General features: G+C 41.3%; 2 protein-coding genes across 2 annotated transcripts in view; one reads left to right on the top strand and one right to left on the bottom strand.

The window, feature by feature from the left end:
* The window catches only part of myo9aa (myosin IXAa), a 76,315-nt gene extending 57,125 nt beyond the window's left edge, over nt 1-19,190 (bottom strand). Inside the window, 2 exon segments of the mRNA XM_084681852.1 lie at nt 3,077-4,047; nt 18,888-19,190. Of these exon segments, the coding sequence (XP_084537978.1) occupies nt 3,077-3,964 (888 nt within the window). The 5' untranslated portion in view covers nt 3,965-4,047; nt 18,888-19,190.
* Nucleotides 19,191-19,320: 130 nt separating this feature from the next.
* senp8 (SUMO peptidase family member, NEDD8 specific) lies at nt 19,321-21,435 on the top strand. Its single transcript, XM_084682500.1, has 2 exons — nt 19,321-19,473; nt 19,942-21,435. Exon 2 carries the CDS (start codon nt 19,982-19,984, stop codon nt 20,618-20,620), a length of 639 nt encoding a protein of 212 aa, XP_084538626.1. The 5' UTR covers nt 19,321-19,473; nt 19,942-19,981; the 3' UTR covers nt 20,621-21,435.
* Nucleotides 21,436-24,820: the final 3,385 nt, after the last annotated feature.

Raw genomic sequence — 24,820 nt, 5'->3', positions numbered from 1 at the left:
TAAAAAGATTTACAGGGAGTTACTGTTTCTGTCTCGAATTCAAACGTTGAATAGTTATGCAGTTTAACATAAAGTTCTTCCATATCAGGAGACCATTAGTGACAGGAATAATGTAAGCTATATTAGTTCCAGACATGCAGTATATGATTACATAGTTTTGTTCCCCACCCAGTAACATACATCTTTTATTTTCATTCAGATTGTCTTTATACAGGCAAGTCACTACACGTTCATATGGGAGATAAGATGGTCAAGTCATCTCCATTAAGCTTTGAAAGATGGCCACACACCACCAAAAACATTAAATCTATTCTAAGTTGTTACTACAGACATACCTGCTAGCAGTTTCAGTCCTCATTTACTTAATAAGCGACAGGGCTTGTCAGAACCTAGCAGTTAACCAGGGTTTTGGCAGAAGTCCAACCAAACAAAAAGGCAGTCGGTAATATCCTCCATCAAACAATAACATATAGTCTATCTGACAAGAATTAGCCCAGGGTGAGCCGTCTTCCCAACTAACCATGCAACATTCAACTTTGCAAATGTTGCCATTTCACTTGTGGGAAAATGGAACATGTCAATCTTTTTTTAGTTTACTTACAATAATTTAATGCTAAAGTACGAAACTGCTATGGCATTTATCTAGCTTATGTTTATCTCAAGTAAAAATGTCACTTTATAGTCAGTCTAGAAACATGCCTTCATCCTCACAGCTTGGATAAAATAGATAACATAATAACATGAATGTGGCCATTCCTTAGTGTGCATTTTAGCAAATGAGCTCACTTGGTGTGTACCAAGAGAAATACTTGTCAAACCACTTGCTTACATAAGGGCACTTCTGTCAAGCAGAACAATATGCTTACTCATCTCAGAGGTGGATGGAACTTGAAAATCTAGTTAGCATGAAGGTATCTGGTTAGCATTAGGATCTGAAAGACATAACCCTTCAGCCCTACATTGAATAGTGGGAAAGTGGCATTAAAGCACTAAAAGGGAGAAAGGTGTAAGAGACTTTATATAACTTTTGACAGCAGTCCTACAAGTTTCATCTAAAGATGTGTAAAAGGCAGAGGGATTTATGTATTTACGATTCGAAAAATACAAGTCACTGAAGGATCAACAGCACATCAAGTTGTACGCAATTTTCTTTCCGTAAATGATCTTTTTTTTGTTTCAACAACTCAAATATTGAGACCAGTGACCCCAGTCGGAGTAGACAAGTTCAAGTTTTGTTCAGTCAGATACGGATGGTACTTATTACAGCCAGTTCCTATCCTAAACTCAGGCTCAACTCTTGCCTTGCATTGATCACCACCACCCAGTAGCACAATCTCACTGTGCAAACAGTTCAAGGAGCTGCTCTTCCGTTGGAGATCAACCCCACAGTGCTTACACATTAGCTACAGCGACAGGCACCCGAATGGTTAAACGTTAAGGTGTGAAGAATGTTATATGGGCTACGCCATAGAGGAAGCTTTAGTAATTTGTCATGTGACACTTTAGACAGCTGACTTATTTTGAAGACATTTTTGTGGCCTGGGAATAAACATTTCAAAACTCTTCAATTAGGATTCAAACTATTATAAATCAACATTTGGAAGGCCAGTAGTTTACTTCCTTGTGGTATCAACATGACTGGTGCCAGTCTGAATTCCTCAAACAGGAATGCCAGAAAGAATGCAGCTATGCATTGCTTTGCACACGCCCATGTTCAATGAAACTGTAATGTAAACTCTTGAAGTATAGTTAACAACAAAACACAGCCTAGGTCCGCTGCCATTTTATTCAAGTCTAGATTGCTAAATATCCCCCCCCACCAATAAGTCATGTCATTTTACCCTTTCACATCACTGTTTAATTAGCTACGTGGACAAGTTAAATGCTTAACAACCCATAAAAATATAAAGTTGGCAGAAATAAAAAATAAAAAAATCAAGCCTAAATGAAGAATTGGGCTCTCACTCATTTTAATGACAGGACTATATTACTATAAAATTGTTCTGTGTCAGCTGACCAGAAGAGGATTAAGTAATACGTGTGTGCCAGTATTTTTCAAATCTCAGAAAGGATTTTAGAATCTTATTACAATGCTGTACCTGTAGTTGCTGGGTATTATGCAAGCATGTTCAGATTTTTGGTCGACTTGAAGAGAGGTACAGTAACACAGGATGTTTGTCTTTTAAGAGTCTCTCGCCAGTGACAAGTTCAGGTATCTCTTCGTCCACATGGTATGATTGGAATGTTTTGAAATGGGGGACGGAATGCCCTGAAATAACCTACAGAACTTATTGTTCATACAACCTCTCTGTGAAGGACAAACTGTCAACACAAACAAAACACAACAAACATTGCTCCGTACAACTTGTCTGGCTAGATGAGTCATCCATCCCAAACTATCTGCCACCTTCTCAGTCCTGCACCTACTACTATAATTAAATTCATTGCTGCCTTTCCAATCCAATCGTTTGTACAAAAACAAAGGAAAAACACTACAGGGATTCAACTGTAACCATTCTGAAGGTGTTATGCACAGGGGAAAAAAGATCCTGTGTACATTGTAATCGCAGCACAGATGAACTCGAACTGTCATAACGGCCTGTGAGGAGCAACTGCAGCTCTCAGTGGGGGCAGCTGTGGCTAAGCACCATTGCATAACTAATGTTACAGGACAGCCGAGTCCAAAACACAGCTCATCCCCCCTATAACAACAATCCAGGTTGAACACAGTAGCAGCAGTCAGATATCTAACCGAGCACATCACTGTATTTATTGCATTTGCGACTACAGATAGCAGTGAAATAATCTGAGGGAACTTTCCAAATTCCTTGGGAAATGTGTAAGACATCCAACCCAATCCAATAGAGAAGATAATAGACACTTAGAACCAAGCAATATCTTGTCTCCTCATAATGACAATATTACTATGTTAATTATTGAACCTTTACTGGCACAATTTGGAGCCCTTCTACAGTTTATTCCACAATTCACACTTGCTACTAAAGCCTCCAGAATACAATACCTAAATTCTCTAGCTTTCCTAGAAGAATTCCCTCCACAAAACCAATATCCTTACCTCCAGAACAGGTCCTGCTCCGAGAATGATCTGCTCCACGCCGCTAGCAAATCCTTTCTGGCTAAGGGCGGTTAGGTGATGAATCAGGAAGTTGGTGCTCTGGGTCTTTCCAGACCCACTTTCGCCTGATATTACGATACACTGGTTGCTTCGTCTCTGAAGCATAGCGTGGTATGCAACGTCCGCCACCGCGTAAATGTGTGGTTCCATCTCTCCCAGTGCATGGTTGTCGTACATCTTTACATATTTAGGATTGTAGATGGGCAGGAACTGGAAAGGGTTAATGACGATGAGGATGCTCCCCACGTAGGTGTAGATCTTCTCCTGGCGAAAGCGCGAGCGCAGGTTGTCCAGCAGCGAACGCTCGTTGAGCTCCGGCAGGCGGCACAGGTCGGCATGGTCGCCTTGCGGTTCCGGTTGGGGTAGCAAGCCACGCTCCACCATGCAGCGGCGCTCCTCCGTCACCCGCAGCCACATCTGGAGGCTGCCGCCGTAGTGGATGGAGCCGTCCAGGTTCTTCTGGCGTAACAGGAAGCGATAGTCCTCACCACCCGAAAAAGAGCGTTGCTCCAGTGCTACGCGGGGCCAGAGCATCATCCGCTGGACGGGGCAGTCGGTAGGGTTGAGGATCCATTCCTCGCCACCAAATTCTTTCACCTCGGCAAGCACATAGCATTTGGTGCGGTCCAGGCGGAGACGCTCAATCACACGCTCGATGGCCTCGGCTGCCGTGGTGGTCTTGCGGGCGCTGACAGGGCAGTAGATGGTGCCCTCCGCCAAGGTGCCTGGGTAGATGCGCACAGTGAACTCCGAGTCCTCGAAGCGCCGCCTCCTGCCAAGGGTACCCACGCCGCCAATTCCGCCGCCGCCGCCATCACGAGCACTCATGGCGAAGCAGGAGTTCCCATTAGCAGCACCTAGTACTCGCACGTCCTTCGCTGGGCTGAACGAATGACCGCATCAAGACATCACTGCAGAGAGAGAAGGAAGAGACCAATGCATAAGATGATTAATCTTGGCTTGAGTATTCCTTGACCAAACAACCACTATTCACGACACAACCTAATCATCTATCTAAGCTGAAACACAAATACAACTTCCTGAGACAGCATATTTATGGGATTTTGCACAAAGTGACAGTGTGCCTGTTATATAATCTTTGAAAGCACCAAATTATTTTGTCAGAGGCCCCTGCATGCACACTCATGAAGAGGAAGGATAATATAAAAGGGGATAAGTCATCTGGATCTATGGGATTACCATCCGCATACACAGCACAGCAACTCATCCCAACGCCAAGACCAGCAGCTGCCATCCTGAATACACAATCACACTATTCACAAGCCCCCTCTTAATACACAGCAGAGGGCCATCATGGGGTCAGTGTTGGCCGAAGAGATTATTAGGGAGCGGGTGACAAAAAAGCTTCTGTCCTGTTGTCACTTGAAAATGTCACTTGCATGAATGTAATTTGAAATGTAACCACTTGTTAAGACACGTGCGTAAACTCTCACAAAGTATCGTTACAGTGGATAGAGAATGCAGTTTTGTACAATATATTCTGATATGAATGAATCAAATGGGTCAAAAACATATCAGTTGCATTCTCTGTCCAAGTCACACAAACAGCTGTTGGACTGGGGCCATGTTATTCAGGTGGATCTTACAAAAACAGGTTTCTGTGTCTGTTCAAGCCAACTGAGACGTCAATAGTGGCATTTCCCAGACAAAATCCACAACTTGCCTTTCAAAGGTGGATTATACCTTGTGTACAAGGGGTAAAAAGGGGGATTTTCAATGTAGTAATTTTAACAAATTCATATGAAGTCCATAGTTTCTTTAAAGGGGTTTTATAAACATAATCTATCAAATTGACTGTGATATTAATGTTGTTTAAAACAAAGCTTGTACTACTATTTTCTAACCTAGTACAAATACATGTAGCCTTCATGGTACTTTAACTCAGAAGCCAGGCAGCATTTTAAAAGAAAGGTGTGCAAATTGTAGTGCAGCAGGTTCTAGCTGGGTCCAAATTGAATGCTTTGTGCCTTCATGCCCATTACCAGGAAGCAAATATTAACCCACCCCCCACCATGTTTAAGGCCAATGTAACCATGTTGCCAACTGACATTATTTATGTGTAAACATAAACACACAACCTACTCATATCAGCAATCTCTCCTCACACAGTCCTCTTCACTAAATTGCATAAGGGTGGATCACACACACACACACACACTATGGTATTAGTAGGCTGAGTGGTGAGGATTGGGCTTGGCGGACAACAGGGCAGATGGTCAATGCACTGCTTAAAGGATAGGGGGAGATTTAAGGTTGTGCTGCATGTGGCTAGGCCATGCTGGCCCCTCTGTTAACCACATTGGGACAATCAGCTAATGGTTTCCCCTGGGAAATAAGAGGCCCCTTGCAATCACTTGGCCTATCATGCTTGTTCTTTCTACTGAATGAAATGGTGAATAATTAACATCAAAATAATGTTCACTGGCAAAGACTTGAAAACACTTAATTTTCCACCAAGTGTGTCCATCAGTCGCCAACATTAACTTTCAACATCCAGTAGAATATATTTGCAATTTCTTTGCAAACCAAATAGGCAAAGCGATTATCATCCTGGCATTTCTCCTTGCAATGACATTACTCAAAATACTGTAATATGTTCTTTTAGCTTAAAAGAACAAAAGTACACCCAGCAGTGTCTAAATGCTATCATGGATTTACAAAGTGTCAGAACTTAGCCTAACCATGTCTAGCACGCCCTTCCGACCAAGGACAGACCTGATCATTGTTGTATCACATTCTGAAGCCATGATCTACTCGGAATGGCAAACAAACTTGACAATCTTGCTACATGCTTTGCGAGGTGTCCTTGCAGAGAGAGAGAGAGAGCTAGAGACCATGTGAGAGAGCGAGAGCGAGAGAGCGAGAGAGAGACAAAATGAGTGAATGTTTGAGGGATGAGGTCATCCCGTTTAAGGAGTGTGTGTGTCTCTCTGTGTGTGATTTCGTTCTTACAAGGAGAAAAGGTCTCGTGGTGAAGATAAGCTATGGGGTTAGTGCCCCGAAGGAAGTGACACGGCACACTGACTGAACACGGTGGGTGAGAGAGAGAGAGAGAGTAGCAGAGAGCGCAAGGGTGGGGGAGGGAGAGTTTGAGAAAGAAAAAGAGCTGGAAAGAGAGGAAAAAGAGCGAGAGTACGCCCACTGACCTCTCCTTGTCCATGTAAGTGCTGATCCAGGCACAGATTTGGTTTCCTCACCTTTTAAGATACACTATAGAGTAATTTGATCAGTTATGTGGGAACATGGCCTTCCCTTCCCATCAATGGTGAACATCATCTTGTAATCACTTGGAGAAAAAACTTAGTTTCTAGCTATGTATTCTGCCATTACCATCTCCTAGTTGGATGTACTTCATATTTCAAATAAATGCCAAAAGTATATAGAGTAATTTGCTTAGGGGGTTAAGACAATTGGTAATGGGGTCAAGGTTAAGATTTATGTTCAGGTAATCTGGTCTGGTTGGATAAAGTGGACTCTAGGACTTGACCTTTCTCTTTGAGTGCACTGGGACACATTCAGGTAGTTTGATGTAAGATTTGTCGTTACTTCAGTCTGGAGGAAAATCTGAGAACAGACATGCAGACGGAAAATATAGAAAAATACCTCCAAAATATCACTGGATGTTGACACAAAAGAAGCAAATGGGGGGAGTGAATTACATGATTCAACCTCTTGACGGATCAAATTTGATTTGCTTCTTTTTGACCCACAAACCGGGCCCTAACAGTTCCAAATGTCATAGCTTGTTATTTTTATAGATTACAATAGTTTGTGTTTGCATCCTAATATGCCGTATTGCCCAAACCTGCTTTTGTGTGAGTGTATGTCTGTGGATGGCTAATGGCTCCGCTGCCTCTCAGAAACAGGTCTCAAACAATTACAGCGCAAGTCTGAGAGGAAATTGCACTTTGGACATAAAATACATTACTGCAGCACATAAAAAAAGCAAGGAACACTTGAGGGACAGGAACCCACTAGACTGTAATCTAAGACTGAATTATTTTGATTTTCCATTAACTGGTGTTAGAGGAGGTAGGATTCTTTGAAAAAGACGCATAGAAAAATGTGACATCCTGTCTCGTATTGTTTGGGGGCCTACATGAAAATGGGAGCTAGTGACTAACTAACTTGACTTGCATAACTAAAAGTTCATTCAACGGCAAGCCTGCGTTGTAGACACTGATTATCTTGGCCACCTTGGGTGGAGATGGTCATGGGATAGGAGGCTTGTAGGGAGGGAGTGAGACATAGTTTGGAAGGAGAGGGGGAGAGAAAGAAAGAGATAGAAGCACAGGTAACCGTTTATTATTCTGCTACCTAAGTTATGTGTTCAATGAGGTAGAAGGTGTGTGCTTGGAGCCCTCTAGAATAGTTAGTCAACATATGTGCTGCATAGCATAGATAGATGCACACAGGGAAATACACTCACAGTGAACCTGGAGAACCTGGAATGATTGTAGCTCACTAGTAGCTGTAATCTTGTCAAGTGGTACAATTCACAGACATCCAGAGTTACACAACCCTACTGGAAACAGGGGGTTATGGAGTAATTTGGGTCAGCAAAAATCAAAATGACTGCACTCTAAAACAGACTATCTACAATTAATGTAAATTAGACATTATTACTTCTAAACAAATGTAAACATGAGTACGCAGGAATGCAGCTTATGGTACAGTAACACCGTCTGTTCTGAGCTTCAAAGAGGGAAGAAAGCAGGACACTAACAATCATGTTTCAGAGTTTGTGGAGGATGTTTCTTATAAAGAGCGCTCTAGTCAGTTGGTAGAGCTTAACAATGGAAGTTTGACTGAGAGTGTCCATCTACTTTGCTCAATTAAACATTGCAAAATAGACCATAATATTTGATCTGTAAGAGATCCATAAGGATATTGGGGACCAAGTTCCTCATCCCTCTTCCTGTATCCTGTAACTGTATCTTTGCTGGTCATACTTTGGAGTAATGACATGGAAGTGGAGGTTGATGCACACAGTATTTGTTTGTCTGCCTAGGATGACTTGATAGCTGCCTTGGGAGGCAAAGCGGAACCAGGGAGAGGGAGATGGGATGCTGGTTTTCTGAAATTGGACCAACGGTAGAGTTAACACAACAGAAGAAAAAGGCAGAGAGTGAGAGAACGAGCCAGTGAGGGCAACAGCTAACATGAATAAGACAAAGCAGGAGAGAGGGAGCAGAAGAGACAGAGGGAGAGAGGGAGCACAAAGAGACAGAGAGGGAGAGATTCCAGAGTCTACCCACAGTCAATCCATGGCCCATCAAACTCTACCACACACCTGAGCAGACGGAGGAGGACATCACTCAACCCCTTGTCTGTGTTCTGCTCTGGGTCCATACACCTTGGCTTCTCTCCACCGTTTTCACATTCTCACAATCTTTCTTTTGTTTATTTTTCTTAAGTTTTTTCACTATGGTATCCTTCTTTCCGTACTATACCTTCCAACTCCTATTGCTCCCCATCTTCCTCCCCTACACTGATGGTTCAACATATAGCTGCTCTATTTGCACAACAAATACACCCCTTCCGTGGCAGAGAGTACAGTTAGATCTGTAATGGCTGCTTGTGAAGAGACTTTTGTGGGCTACACCCAGGAAAATGATGTGAGGCAATGGGCACCATTGCCCGTTTAGGTGACAGTATTCTTCTCTGCAACGGTATCGGTATGTCTATTACTTTGACAAGTAATACTTTGCACAGGATTGCTGCAAAATGCTTGTTGATGGTGGTGCTACACTTAAGCCCACAAGTGAAGAAAATTGTAGTGTTTTAAACATCCTGAACAGGGGCCACATTTAGCTCATAGAGTATAGTCTTTGTGACTTGCAAATTGCAACAGAAATTTGAAACAAAGCTGATATTGGTGAATCCTAGCAAATGTGACTAGTCTCGAGAAAGTGAGCACTGATCGCCTAGGCTATATACTGCAGATGTATGCATATTGGCAACTCTTAAAAATAAAAAAAGTAGACAAACAAAAAAATTCAACAATGTGCACTAAATCTGCCTGTGAAGTACAGTCCCAATCCAATGAAGCACTAGTCTGGCAGTTTGACATCTTAAAAATACTTTTGAAATGGCAGGATATGCACAAGTATGTGTTTATTTAAGTTAATTAAATGCTTACATCATCTTGCATCCAGGGAAAATGTAGACTCGAAAGTTAGGCTTGAAAGTTAGATTGATAGGTTTGCTTTAAGCCCAGCCCTCAGTGACCTGAAAAGTAGATCCTACACGAAAATATACAGTACGAGAAGCCTATGGCATTATTGAAGCACATCAACAGCATGGCTGGAGTAATTAATTGCATGTTAGGAATATGTATGCCATCTGTTTTGCAAAACAACATGTGGACACGATTTCATTAGGCTAGATCATAAGCCTGGCTAGAACTCAAACTTCAACAGAAACAATCTTTCTTCAAAACAGGTTTAGCTCAATGTCAGTTGGCAATTATGTGAGAAGAAAGAGCAACAATCAAAAACAAACACTTCCAGTTTGATAAAAATCAGTTTGATTCACTGAAGGAGCTTAGGCCACAGGACAAGCTTTTTAAGGCAACGCTGTTTGTGTCCAGGCAAACCAACGTGGCTAGAAACACCTTAGTCAGTAGGCCAGGGTCAGTGAGAGGATATGTCACTCCAGACCCACTGCTTCCAAGCCAAGAGCAAGACAGTTATAATTTCCAAGTCACTTAAAAGGGAAGACAGATTTCTGAGACTTAAAACAAAAGACAGCTCCTTTGGATGTTTTAATCTGGCCCACAAGTTAAATCCATGTTGTAAAACAGGATGAGATTGTTGGCAACACTGACTGGGTCAAATGAGGGGACCCCAGTTATCATGACTATCTTAAGCTCCTCAGGAGTCAAGCAGACCGTACCAACTTAACAGTACACCACTAACACAGCCAACACAGCTACAGTAGCATGTGGTCACAATTGACACCTCTTCAGTGCTGGCAGAAGGTCAAATCAGCCTGAATGTCCTTAATGTAACTAAAGATTAGTTCTCCTATCCCCATCTGCACACACCATGGAGATAATCATGGCTGATAGAAGTCTGACTGAAACACAAGGGCTATATTAGATCCCTCTACATTCTTTCTATAATAGGAACATGCTAGCCTTTGCGCTAAAGGTGGAACAGGTGGAACAACTGTGTGGATAAGCACTGGCAAAAAAATATGGGTCTTGTTGAGAGGACTGGGACCTTGTTTTGAGGGCCAGGTTGACAGTTCCATGTGTCATTGCTAAATTAAGATCTTCATTCCAGCAATGCATGAGCTATTATTGTTGTAGCTCCACAGAAGTGGGGTACGAGGAGAGACTGTGGTGAAAGATGTATTGTTACACAGTGCAACGGACCCATCCAAGGACATAAAATGTAGGCCAATTGTGTAGAAGCGAGTTGCACTAAATCATGTGCATTCACCTCAAGAAAAATGCAATCTGTGCCGTGTCTTACCAATCTCAATCTGATGTCTAACTCATGAACAGGATGATTCTGTCAAGACTGAACAGAGTTAAGGAAAAAAGGTCTGACCCATTTAGACATAGGAGAGTGGATAAGGGTAATTTCCAATTTGTTCAACCAGACAAATGTGTCATTGGGAAGTTAAAAAGGTAAAGAATAAGAAATTAGTGTTTGTGCTTGTTTAAAAAGCCTACTGTCAAGGTAGAAAAAAAAACACAACCACTCATTTTCACAACCTTGTAAATTGTAGAACATCAAGGCTAGGCTACTGTGGATGAAGCTCCAAAATATATTTAAGTGAAGTTCAAATATGTACTTTGAGATGAACACCAAAGGAGATAACATGAATGAATTTTTTTTTTACAATAAAAGCAGACAGCATTAAATGAAATAAAAGGGCACAATCATTAGGCACCATCAATATTTAATGAGGTGCGCCATGTTTTGTGTTGGTAGGAGGGGGAGGGGGGGGGGGGGCATTCTATAAATGCACAAAGACATTTTGGTGCACTTCAACCACACAAAACCCCTAGCCCCATCATCAGTCCAGTAAAGGTTCCAGAAAGGAAATGCTATTAATAACGCTAGCAAAAGTTAACACAAAATAGAATGCTGGGGAGACAGAGCGTAAACAAAACCACTCCTTCGTGGTCGCCATGGCAAAGCCCTCTTCCTGCATCCACACCCAGGACAATGACCCCGGTATGGGCGAAACAGGAAGAGTGACTCAGGGGGCTTCTCCATAACAACAGTGTGTCCTTGTTAGTGAGTCTGGTTTTCACTTTCTGCACATTGAAAGGAGTCAATGTTCAAAAACCTTTCCAGGAGGTCTATTGTCCGGAATGTCTCCAAGAAGGTTGAAGACGTTTCTACTTTTGAAGACTCTAGAAATTGTGCAATGGAGTTGCTGTTTTCTCAGATTAGAAATCATAGCAAACATGGCCCTCCCAATTTCCTGTATCTGTAATTAGATACAGACTATACACACAAGTTTGAGAGTATGAACTTCAACATGCAGATACACTGTCAAAGAAAGCATTTCTACATACAAATAGTGCTTGCAAATGCCACAGATAAGCCATAGGTGTCCTGTAAAGTGGCGGGTTCTAGTAAAGAAACATTTTGGATTGACAAACTGGCAGAGGGTCCATGGGTCCATCAAAATGTGAGCTTTCCTTGAGAACTTCCAGGATCTATTCCCAAGCTCCGGCATGGCAGAAGCCGTAGTCTACGTGGGTCTACAAACACCCGTCAGAAACCTGGGGGAGTAGAACACTTACCACAGATCTACCAACTTGTCAAATAGTCTCACCCTTTACGAGGTTGCCAAATATCTGCCTCTCTGTCTGTCACTAACTGTCAGTAGTTGACAGTCACATTCTGGTTATTCCTCTTTTGTTGACTCAAAGTCACTTTTGATGTCAAAGTGTGCTTCTAGTCATGGTATTTTCAATAATGAGTGCAACAAGACAACATTATTTATAAAACACTTCCATTTAACTCTAGATAGTAACAAAAACAAGCAAACAATTCTAATTTAATTATACAAATAATAAGGTTTTAGATGCCAAACAAAGAAAAATGAATAAACGTGTTACAAGAAAAAAGCGCAAGGAGGAACAATGTTTTGCAAAGTTGGGGAGGGGGATACAGAGAAAAGAAATAAGGAAGCAGGAGAAGACAGTGGGAAGCTAGAAGATGTCAATGAACTGGATTATGCACAATCCATTTACCCCTCAGAAAGGTGCCCATGAGGCCTCGGGGCAAGGAAGCTACCAGGAGGAAGGAGGGAGGGCAGTATTGGGCAGCAGGCTGCTTCCAAACCCACTTGCTGGCAGAGATATAGCGGAGAGATACAGTCATACTATTCACATTCATAGCCACACATAAGGCAAGACAAGCACCAAATGCTCGGCCTCCTCATCTCTTTCATAGCTGACTGTTGATATGCTGTTTGATGGCTGCTGTTGGTGCTCCCAAACCAGTGTGCCAGAGACAGAAACTTCCATAAACACTCCCATAAAGAGCAGCTAAAAAAAATAGTTTCCAGTTCATGACTTTAGACAAAAACTGTCATGACCAAGTCTAGCGCGTTTAAAGATACTCAGTAAGTTTTATACCTGAGGGAATGAATACTGTTAGATGTAAACCCCAATCATCATGGTCAATTAATTCTGTTGAAGATGATCAAATTAGCTGCTGGGTGATTCTATTGAGAAGCATTACATAATGACACAGTGGGAGGACTGTTTATGTAATCAAAGGCAACACCATTTGCCTCTGCCAAACTTGATTTTACAATTGTTATAAAATGGTTCTTCTGGAGATTACAAAGACAATATTTGGGACAGAATGAAACTGAAGATTACAATTAAGTGATTTAAAACCAAATCAACCAAAGAACACAGAATCTGATTTGTTTTCTATCCCAAGACCCCTGGCTTGAAGTTTGGGTAATTTCTGACCCATAATGTCTTCACATTAAGATCCAGTGCTGCCTCCAGTGCCACCTGGACTATGTGCTGACATAGTCCCATGGTTGTTCTCCATTTCAAGGACTAGACCAGTAATTCACTTCTGTCCTCCTGATAGATGGAAAATCTGATTTGGAACTGGAATTTAGGGTGGACTGGCTCTCAAAAGGTCTGGGGTATTTCATGTACATGGAACAATGCCAGGGTCCAGCATTTGATAGAGGATCTACTGAGATTGATTCAGGTTTTTTCTATTTGATTTGAACATCAAAAGTAATTTTTTGAAGTAATTTATCTTGCTGGACAGAATGCAATGAATTCAGAAGGGTCCAAGAAACATAGCAAACTGAACATATAATGTTTGAGAATTAATAGGTCTACATGATGTCATGTTGAATGTTGCTAAACATTAACATTACATCATACATATGTCTTAAGTGTTATCTACAGTACAGTTATAGCAGTAGTTACTGTACAAAGTGTAAACGTCAAACCCCGGGAAAAAGGCCTAAGCACAAGGTAAGCACTTCTTATTGCATTAAATTGAAACGTGACCTCCAATTACTGGGCAACGTTTAGCCTTATCTTGAGCCCGTCATACAAAGATGGGGGCTGATGGTTGACTGGCTGGCTGGAGCCGACAGCCACACTTTGAAATCGGAGAAGGGTGGTGTCCTGGTGGGTGGATAAAGATGGCAAGGCCTGCACTGGCAACAATGGTGTAAGATTCACTTGTGTGAAAGTATGGACTTGTACCTGTGCAGCCTAGATATGGAAGACAGTTGTGAGGACTGAGAAAGAGTTGCAGTTCTTGTGACAGTTACGAGGCTTGTTTGTCCTGATTAGTTTGTCAAGTATCAAGGTTGTTTTTTCCCCCATAGGTTTAACTTATTCTTGAAATGAAAAGTTACTGAGATCATCACCTAGCTTCAACAGTTAGCCTACAACATCCAATATCCAGTTACTTGGGTTCAAAAAGGTCCTTGCAGTGCAGTTTCCCCTCAAGACCCCCAATTTTAGGGTAGCTTTCCACACTCACGAGGCATAACACACGTGACATAACACATTAAACTTTCTAGTTCAGTACACTTGCAGCTAAAGAGCAGAAGTATAGGTGTAGGAAAGCATGTAGGACAACCAAAGAGCAATTTAACTATTAGCTGGGATGCAGACAGTTTGAGGTGAACAGACGCTAAAGAGAATCTAATGACGCTAATGGTTTCAGCAGTCTGATTGAGAGTACTAAACAATCAGCAGAGAAGCTGCATGGCAGAAGTTTTTAAATGCTGACATGTTTACTTAAGTAAAAGTTTTTTTTTTTTTTTTACTTATTCTACATGGGTGCGAATGATTCAACATGCATGCATCTTTGCAATGTCCAGATACTTGCAATGGAATGTATTGATTAGAGAGAATAGGGTATAAATGTAGGCCTCGTTTCCCATACATGTATTAAGACTAGGCCTAGCTTAAAATCATTCAGTGGAGATCTTCATTAAATTTTTCTCTTGCTTTTCTCTGACTTTATCCATGTCTAGGAAACTGGGCCTTAAAGTCCAGTAGCTAGGCTAGGTGTGCTAATGAGTCAGTATGAGCTAATCTACGGGGGAGGAACTGTGAACTGCAGTAGGGCCTATACCTTATCACAAAGAAATTGCACTACGATCTGTTTCTTGTCAGTAAACCAAAAAACTCCACTTATCCTCCCCTCTTGCCTCACCCATTGACACTATACAGTCCTGGGCTGAAGAATTCCCAAAGGCCAAAACCAAGAAAACAGCAAGCAGGATTGGCATAATGTTCTGTTCTTCATACTCATAATACTCATACTCATAAACTCATAATTCAACAAATAAGTAATTACATTTATTCAACTATTATTTTGGCCATATTGGTCAAACATATTCTTGTTTTACAAGGGTAAACACGATCAAGTCTGTGGGGGTGTTTCGGGTGAAAAAAATATGACACTATGCCCTCAATGCTCCTAGTAGGCCAACTATTCAACCTACACTATTGCCCTCCCCATCAAAGGGCCTGCATTGTACCAACACAGAGGAGCACAAGCCAGGAGATGAGCGTTGGATCTGTCCTGTGTGTGCACCGCTGTATATGGGCCCAATGCAGCTACTGTCAAAGCTGTTTCGAAACACCCACCTCACCCATTTCCTTTTCCGTCTTGATTCTTGCTCTATATACTATGTATGTCCAGCAGAGCGGGTGGTCATCCTGCAGCACCTTGGCTGAGAAGGTCTCTGAGACTAAAAGGATCAGAAAACAGCCTCTGGTAATGAGGAGATCATAGACAAGAGTTTTTAAACTCTGTGACACACATTCCACTAGCCACATTCCTCAAGAGTATGGCACCTATACACTGTAGTACGCCACTCAGTGTTCCTTCCAAACATCATCCATACAAGGTGCTTCTTCAACATTTTACTTTGAGGAAGTGTAATTTAGTACACAGCCAAGTGTAAAACTATAAAGACTAGCCTGCTCAATGCAACCTAGCAGATCTATGAAACTCATCATGCCATACCTCAAAGCTCATTTGCAAGGCATGATGAAGCACTGGCTTCAATTAAATAGAGGGTCATTTACAGGAGTAACTTTCTATACCCTCAAGCTTTCCAGTCATTGTTTTAACATATGAACTAAATCATCACATGGGTTTCTCTACAGAAAAGGATTTAAACACAAAGGCTTGGCCTACTTCTTATTGGAGAGGCTGCATTAGATGCTAAAAATCTACGAGGTACTTTGTATTTAACACCATCTGACCTAAAGTAGGTTACTAACTCATATGCTGGTTCAGGGATAGGGCCTACATTTCTGTAGAGTAAAACTAAAACTTCAAAAGTTAAATGAATATATGTAACACATAGCAAAGCAAGATACACAATCACAATTTTCCTATGATACATAAACATAATTCCTTGTTATTGGGTCTACTTATTTCTATCCAGCCCCAGCCACTGCAAGCACCATGGGGTAATTGGGGGGAAATGCCGTGGCGAGGGGGAGCCTTTGAGGCTGTAGCCTCCTCATGTAATGGCCCTTTGAATGGGGGTCTTTGTTCAGCACAAGACAAGCAGGTTCCACTTTAATGACTTCATGTGCATGCCGATCACTTACGCCACACAATACCATCATAGGGCAAAAATACTTTTTTTTGTTGGCTAGAATCATGTGACACTGCATTTGTGGATATGGGGGGGGGGGGGGCTTTCAGTGGATAAAACATGATGCAGTGCCATCTGGGTGCCCTACCAGTGGAGAAAACATAGATCTTGTTTTGACTCAAACATAATAATAACATGAGTCCTATGTATTATATTACATTAAGCTTTGTTTGCATGAAAATTATTGCAAAGAAATGTGTGCTCGCATTTACTATTGATGTCCTTGACTAAGCTGATATCCAACCTATTTCCCTGAACTGTACAACATCCCTGTGCTAGACCTTTATTTTTTTTCACCCCTGCCCCTCAGATAGCTTGAGTCCACCACTGTGAATTTGCATTAATGTATATTCTCTCTACACACACACATAAAGATGAGAGAGCAATCCAGCAGGAAGCACCACCGGGGTCATTCTCATTTGAGGTCACGTTGGGTTTTAGAATGTGAACTACCCTCAGTGGGCCATTATGGATGTGGAAGGCTCTGGTCACAGAAAAGTGTTTCGTTTCCTAAGTTAGCTAAACAAGTTGGATGTACCAAAAAGTGACATGGTGGCAGAACTTTCAGTAGTGTCTGTGTGTGTGAGTATTTCTCCTTTCCAGTGTGAGAATTAAAAGGTCAACCAAAACAACAGGCTTAAATGATCAGTCAGTATCAATGGCAGATTCAGTATTCTCCAAGTGTTGCTTCATTAGCTCCAGCATGAAGGCTACAGCTCATCCAACAATAAACCCTAATGTATCTTCAAACAGGATGAAGCATTTCTTTATTGACAAATATCAGATTAATCATTGTAAAGGTCTCTAGGAAATCTTTCTCGAAGTCTTCCATAGTACTGAAAATCAATTAACAGTACCAAAAACATATTTAATTTCCTTTTTTATATCGCCTCAGACCAAGTTCCCTGTCAAGAGAATGACAAAATTGGTTATTTTTAGGCCATATGAATATTTCATGATTGAGCATTTCAAAACTGCAGTGATGTTGCTTCTTCTACAGAGTAAGAGCTATATTTCATTCACAGCATTCAATAGAGATGCCACTTAAAGAAGCCACAGAATAACTCCATATAAAAACCGTACTTGTATCTTAGTCCTACCTTCTAACTATAAGTCAGGCACTGCTAGAATTCAGCTTAAAAGAACAGCATTATATAGGCAACAATGTGTTTGAACGGCACATGTCCAGTGTGTGGTTGTAACTAATTTATCTAACAACCACAGGGAACATCATAAACTGCCTGCGATTAAAATCATCCTAAATAATGACTAGTTTCCCTGCCATAGATTCTCTTAGTTCCAGATTATGTTTAAACGGTGTCTGGGAAACCACCTTTAATTGTAAAGAAGAGGCTACAGCATTACTACCAATATGATCTAAAGAGTACCCTGTCATTTGTAAACAGCCGACTTCGGAGCAGTGGAGTGTCGGATTTCAATGGGGACCAGTTGCTTGACTTCTGGGCACCACTCCCTCACCCTACAGTGGCAGTTGTAAGTGCCGACCCCTCCTCACATTCCTGTAGGCCAGACTCTCTCTCTGCTTCACTGTAGTGTACTGTACCATACTGTGCCAAGGATGGGCAACAACCTGTTTTAAAACCATATCATCAGAACAGATTTCACACGTAGAAAACTCAAATAGTCTACGGTGTGAGGTTGCAATTTTCTGATTGTATAATAATACTCCATTGTCGCTGGCTATATGGACACCAAAATACTTTTCAAATTCAAAACACCAACATTAAATCATGCCTGACAACATATTTCCAATAGCACTGTGCTGAATATTATGAAACAGTGGCATTGATGCGGTGGTGCAGGCTCACTGTCCTTCCAGCTACAAGGCAGGCATGATTCAGCAGCTTCCTCACCCCATTAGACCTCTTCTACTATTCCACGATGCTTTGCAGTCTGTATCGCCTTCACTGCATTACCGTTTAAGCAGTTCTGGCTGACCTCCACTAAATAATACATGCAGACATTTCCTTGCCCCAGACAAAGCCGTACACATGCGCGAGCACACTTATGAATTGAATTATGACATGGCGTGGATTGCTGCACTTTGTAATAAAAATGTAGAGGACAATAAAATGACATTGAACACAGAAAGATTAAAGGACATGGTAGTTCTTGAAAGTAAACTTGGTTGTACAATTTGGACGGGCGCAGGATGATAGCCTACGTGTCAAGATGCGAGTTGATAGCAACTTCGTCACTGAAACAGATTTCCTACTACAAGTGGCTTGAAATGTAACACTTAGCTAAATCACCCTGAAAGATAATGCTGCGAACTTCATTAGTAATTGGCCGACGTAGCTGTCTGCATTGCAATCGCAAAAAGATAGCCTATTCACAAATAGTTCTCCAAGCAATCAGACACAAGAGTAAAGTAAAGCCAAAGACAGTTTGTGATGCACAGCCTGTAAATTGAATGTTGGTTACATGGAAAGTGTGCGATGAATGGTATAAAAAAATATATCATAGGAATAGTATACTGCTGATTTCGATTACTCTCAGCTTTTACATGCAGAAGCCCTATACCCTGTTTGGGACAGTGCAAATAACAACTTAGTTTTCTTACCTTTCTCAGTAGAATATTAAACAAAAAACCTGTGCGCTGACACTAAAGAGGACTTCTTAAGGGGAAAGCAGCTCGAGCTTGGATACAATTGCAACTCAATAATTCCCTGGACTCCAAGAAAGAATAATTGTTTTCTCTTACGGCAAAGAACCACCTCGAAAGAAAATCCTTGCAATTCACGACTGTGTCAAAGAATGACGCATTTACATCCAATTTTCTTTCTGCCTAAAAAAATAATTAAAAGCAGTCCTTCCTCGCCCAGTGACGTTCGATGAAAACTCCACTGCCTCTTTTCCCTTGATAATCAGTGCGGCCTCTCACATTCGCGCAGTGCGCGCTCACGCTAGTCATGGGCGGAGACAAAATAATGAGCAAAGGAGGATTTCCAGATACGTTAACGTGATTGGATGAATGTGAACATCCCGCGAATCAGAGAACTTGACAGACCAGAATACACAGGGACAACCCACTCGTGCAGTAGTGTCGCAAAGAGTTTACATTCAAAGACGCAGTTTACGATTGCTACTGCTATGAGAGGACAAGGTTGAAGTTTTTATAGATTTTCCAGTTGAATGTGTTTTAAAAGGTATGTGACATTATAAACTGTACATTAATTATGTGGTATTGAACACGTTTCGGACGTCAGTTTTCTAGAATGACCATTTAAATGATAGCAAAGTGGTGAGCAGGTAGCCTTCAACGTTAGCAACGTTAGCCTAGGTCTGCAAAACGTTATGCCACATCCCCCAGAGAACTTAAACCAACTATTTTGCATCGTTTTGAGACTATGTGGCAGCAGAATGCATTTGGGATAGTTTGACTTGCTCCAGTTTTCTGACGCTGGTTTACAACGCTGGTTTTCGATTAAAACTGTCTGTTAGTGTACTACCAGCAAGAGATGATCCCATTCTCATCTGTATCTGTGATAGCTTATAAATTATGCACAGTCTCACAGCAATTAACTTGTTTGTGTCTTAACAACTTACATGCAATCCTAATAGTTTGTTAATAAACATTTGATCTTCAACCGAATTGTCTCTATACCCTGCACCAGACTGACTCAGTCCACCTGTCTGCCCAACCCATCTTGAATAATGGATCCAGTGGTGTTGAGCTACCAGGACAGCCTTCTGCGACGTTCAGATGTTGCCTTACTAGATGGACCTCACTGGCTTAATGACCAAGTCATTGGCTTTGCCTTTGAGTACTTTGCTGCTGAGCGTTTTAAAGGCCTTGGCGAAGCCACCATTTTCATCAGCCCCGAGGTCACCCAGTTTATCAAGTGTGCTTCCTGTCTTGAGGAGCTAGCCCTCTTCCTAGAGCCTCTAGGACTTGCCTCCAAGCGCTGGGTTTTCCTGGCCGTCAATGACAACTCCAACCAGACTGCCGGCGGGTCCCACTGGAGCTTGCTGCTCTTCCGCCGTGATGGTGGCCATTTTGCCCACTACGACTCTCAGAGTGGGAGCAACTCACAACATGCCAGACGAATCGCCAGCAAGCTGGAGACCTTCCTCTGCACTGGGAGGAAAATACCTGTTGTGGAGGAGCCCTGTCCCTCCCAGCAGAACTGCTATGACTGTGGCATGTATGTGATCTGTAACGCAGAGGCCTTGTGTGAGAAGGCGGGAGTAGAAGGGTCACCTAGGCTGCCTGTCCAGACTATCACCCCAGCCTATATCACGCAGAAGAGAGCTGAGTGGAGCAAGCTGATCCAGAGAATGGCAAGAAGTTGAGCTTCATTAACCATTCTTCCTTAACTTTTAGCTTGTCAAAAACAGTAAACAGCCACTCCCATGTCTACAATAAATCAACAAATGTACTTCCTTTTAACAATGCTGCAAGATATTACCTGTCACAGCCAATGTATTAAAACTAGGTTTCTAATATTTCAGATTCATATAACAGTTATACTCGTCATATTGTCGTGCAGATCTTAACAGTACTCTGCTACCTCAATCTTTCGAAGGGCATCCTTTTAGAATGGCCTTGTTCAGTGCGGCAAAGTAAGCTACTAGGGTACTGTTTAGCTGTGCTCAATAATGTGAATAGTCTTCTGTCAAGTTGAATCATATTCATAACATTTACACACTGTACCAGCATGCTTACAACATTTTTGTTTGCACAATTTCATCCATAACAGTATATTTAATGAGGGGTAGTTGGTACATCTTGAGAAGGAGACTGACACTCAATCTTTTTCTTGTTTAGCAAATTGTTTACAAGAATGTTAACTCAGGGTCATGTTAAATGAACTTGAATTGACAAAGAATGTTTATTATACAATTACTTTATGTTGGACATGTTTAAATGCAAACATTCATAGTACTAGTATGAATGTTTGCCTGAAAGAATAAGCTAACAGCTTGTTTCATTAGACCTCTATTTAATCTGCGGGTGAATTCTAGTCTATGACTAGATGGATTTATTCAATGCCATTTTGGAATAATACTACAGTACTTCCTATGAAACATCCAAAGGTGCCAACTATTGTTTTGAATGAATATGTTAAAGAGTAGAATGGTATTTTGATTTGTAATAAAACAGATAAACACATTTATAAAATAGCTGATGGTTGCTTTAATAACTTTTTGGTAACAGGTACACTCAGAAATATACATCTTACTGAACTCTAAATTTGCCTCTAAAACCATAACCCTAGTTAATTGTAACAAAATGTTTTAGAAGAACAGTTAAAATAAACCAAAGCATTGTGAATGCCAATACAAAAATACAGTTGTGCCCTTAAGGGAAGTCGTAACCTTGAGTGCTGTTCCCAGCAGTCCCAACAGTATTTTGTTTTTAATTGTTGTGAGTCCACTCACTGCTAAAACATACATTTTAAAATCCATACTAACTGGAAAGAGTTGCTATTCTTCTCAATTGTAGAGTTACCATCAGAATGTGACCTTCCAATGTATAAATATTGGTGTCAGGTTGAAGGGCTTACCTTGTCAGCTGAGATGTAGAATGTGTATGAGCAATATGGAAACTACACTAGAGGTGGGGGTGGGGGTGTGGGTGATATTCTACAGACAGCACACCTTATGTTACCCCAGGGACAGCCAGAGATTGTCCAGTTCAGAGACATTTGAGTGGCAGGCTAACCGAGGACTCAAATACGAATGCAACATTGCACTCAAATAAGTCAACAAATCCACTTATGTATTAAGTATACTTAAAGATATTTCCAGTCAAAATGTTAAACTATTGTGACTAATCATTCAGATTTCCTAGCAAGATAGCATAGATTTGAGTGTATTTGTTTTAAAGCAATATACACTGGTCACTTATCAGCTATCCTGTCATTTCTACATATGTGAAATAGAAAAGCAAACCGCCATTTGTAAACAACTGGTTCAAGAGGAGGCACTGCCAGTCCTCCACCCTCCCTTTGAGTGAAGGCTCTGCTGCTCTTGTATTCACTCCCCTTGGAGATGTGCCACCTTCCAGACCGTTTTGACTGGTCGCCCCCACCCATATACAATCCACGGTCATATTTCACCAGGAGTGCCCAGACGGACGTCCCTTTAAAAGGTTTACTGGTGTACCTATAAACCACCTAGAGTGCTGTGCCTCTCGCCACCCTGGCAAAAAAGTTCATTAGTGGTAGAGCCCTTCACTGGTACTCAAGGTAATTGATAATAAAAATACCATGAAAATTCTGTAAATATGATCTATACCATACTTAATTTAAGTACTGAGGACAAAACTGTAGACAATTGGGTGTCTTAACAGACTACAAATTTGGTGGAGTGAAGAGGTTTTTTGCAGAGAGAACCATGTAGTCCAGTTCTCTTTAGACATATATTGACAAATATATATTGGGTTTAAATCTACATATGTCCATGACAATGTCAGCCTGTGTTCAGATGTTTTATGTGTGCTTAAGTCTGGCCTTTAGGTTGTGGCATGAACCTGGGTTGAATCTGTCCAACAGAGAGGCACCATGGCATGCCATGAAAAAATATGACCAAAGGGTGCCCAAGAAGCCTCCCAGGAAGAGCCCTGTATTCAAGACCCTCACCACCACCACACTCCCACACACACACCTGACCACTAAGCTTGGCCAAATGGATCTTTGCCGCTTTACCAGTCTGCAGGGTTCATCCCCTGGAGTATACTTAAATCAAATTTAAATGTATTAAATGAGAGTCTAATACATTTTATTTACTATTTATCAATATTAATCATTTGGGATCATTTGACTTGTTCCAGTTTTCTGATGCTGGTTTACGACGCTGGTTTTCGATTAGAACTGGCTTTTTTCACGGCATTTTCAGAATAATTATAATTTTTTACACAATTGGAAGTATACCTAAAATGTATGGATTTTGTTTGTTAACATACTTATTGACAACTTAGATATATATGCAAGTATGTTTGTACTGTAATTTCTAAATATACTTTAAATACAATTTAAACAAAACCTCTTGGGTCTGGCTGAAGACAGATGTGCCCGTTCTCTTAGATCAGGGTATGTATCTGATCACAGCTCTAGGGTTAGCATACTTCCTGGGAGTTGAGATCCTGGGAGCATTTTTCTAACATCTCAGGTGTTTCGTATTATCTGCTCCTGGGGTCAGATTGGAATGTACCACACAAAACATGTAAATACGTACATATGCCCATCCTGATGCCATTTAGATAAAAGCCACCCACACATGCGCACAATACTGTAACAGGTCACGACTTGCAATTCCCTCCAGCCTTATGAACTCTGTGTTGTCCTGTTGGTGCAAGGAACATCTGAAACCAACTACATTAAGATTGAAACCATTTGGACCTCATTTATACCCACATGCGTGCAACTTCACTGACTTGAACATGCAGCATCCTCTTAACATCTGCAAACGTCCAAAGAAGACACCAGGCTGGAGTCTTTGTTTCATAAATCTAACTGCAAAAAGGCTTAAAAACAACAATTTCATCTGTCATATTGTTTGTCCTGACAGTCAGAGAACTGAGAAGCATTCAGTTTAAGAGGTTGGAGGCTGAAAACATTTAATTTATTCTGATTGGGGAATGAGTCTCAGCCATGAAGATCATTAGAGGGGTGGGGAGCGGGCATCAGGTTCTCTGTCATTCCACAAATCAGGCCGGTACAGCTCTGACTCTCCAGGAATGTGACACATTTACAAATATAGTTTTTATACATGTATATATAAATAAAAGAAAATGCTTCAGACACTTGTCTTCTAGTCACAAATAGTAATGCCAGTAGTGGCATTCTGAAGTCTGATACCATATGTAATATCCCTGTCTGGGAGAGTAACACCAGCTGTTAGTTGAGCTACAGCCATTTTCAGAACATAAATATTTCAAAACATCTTTTAGAAGTATAGACCTACTTCCCTTAGATTAGGCTAGCTTTGTCCACCAAACAGCTCTTAACATCAATAAACTTGGTGTCAACCTACATTATGAATATGTTGAACCATCTGGCCTGACCAATAAATAACCTCAAGGCATGACAGAATAACAGTGTGTTGACTAGGTCAGTCTGTCTATATGACCATAAACACCTCATTTTATGTTATATCCCTGGAGTATGAAGACGCATATTAGTGAATCTTTAAACTAGCTAGTCTAGCAGGTAACAAGCACAGCAGTTGGGTTTACCATTACATGTAGCTACTAATTTAAGACCCAGGTGAAATATGTCAATGTGCCTTGTTTGGTATTTGTAGAATTGAGTTTGCAGAGATAGTGAATGAAAAACCAAAGAATAAGCACATGTAGAGGCAAGTTCTCGCCAAGGACAGGGCAGTTCATCTGGCTGTGAAGAACTAGGCCCCCCTTGACCTCAGCTCAAGAAGTCCAGACTGCCCAGCCAAAGAATAATCTGGAGGTTGTTTGTGACTCAAAGTCAAGTTGGCCTCTTTACCACTTGGCAGTGTACAGTCCCGAGACCTCAAAGTCTGGTACCTCATTAT

The sequence above is a fragment of the Hypomesus nipponensis genome, chromosome 19, assembly GCF_054491055.1.
Source record: "Hypomesus nipponensis isolate SF chromosome 19, ASM5449105v1, whole genome shotgun sequence".
Classification (NCBI taxonomy): Eukaryota; Metazoa; Chordata; class Actinopteri; order Osmeriformes; family Osmeridae; genus Hypomesus; species Hypomesus nipponensis.
The sequence above is the reverse complement of the archived record's forward strand: the minus strand, read 5'-3'. Positions and strand labels throughout refer to the sequence as shown.

Coding starts and splice junctions, on each gene's coding strand:
- senp8 (XM_084682500.1), top strand. CDS start 19,982: ATGGATCCAGTGGTGTTGAGCTACCAGGACAGCCTTCTGCGACGTTCA.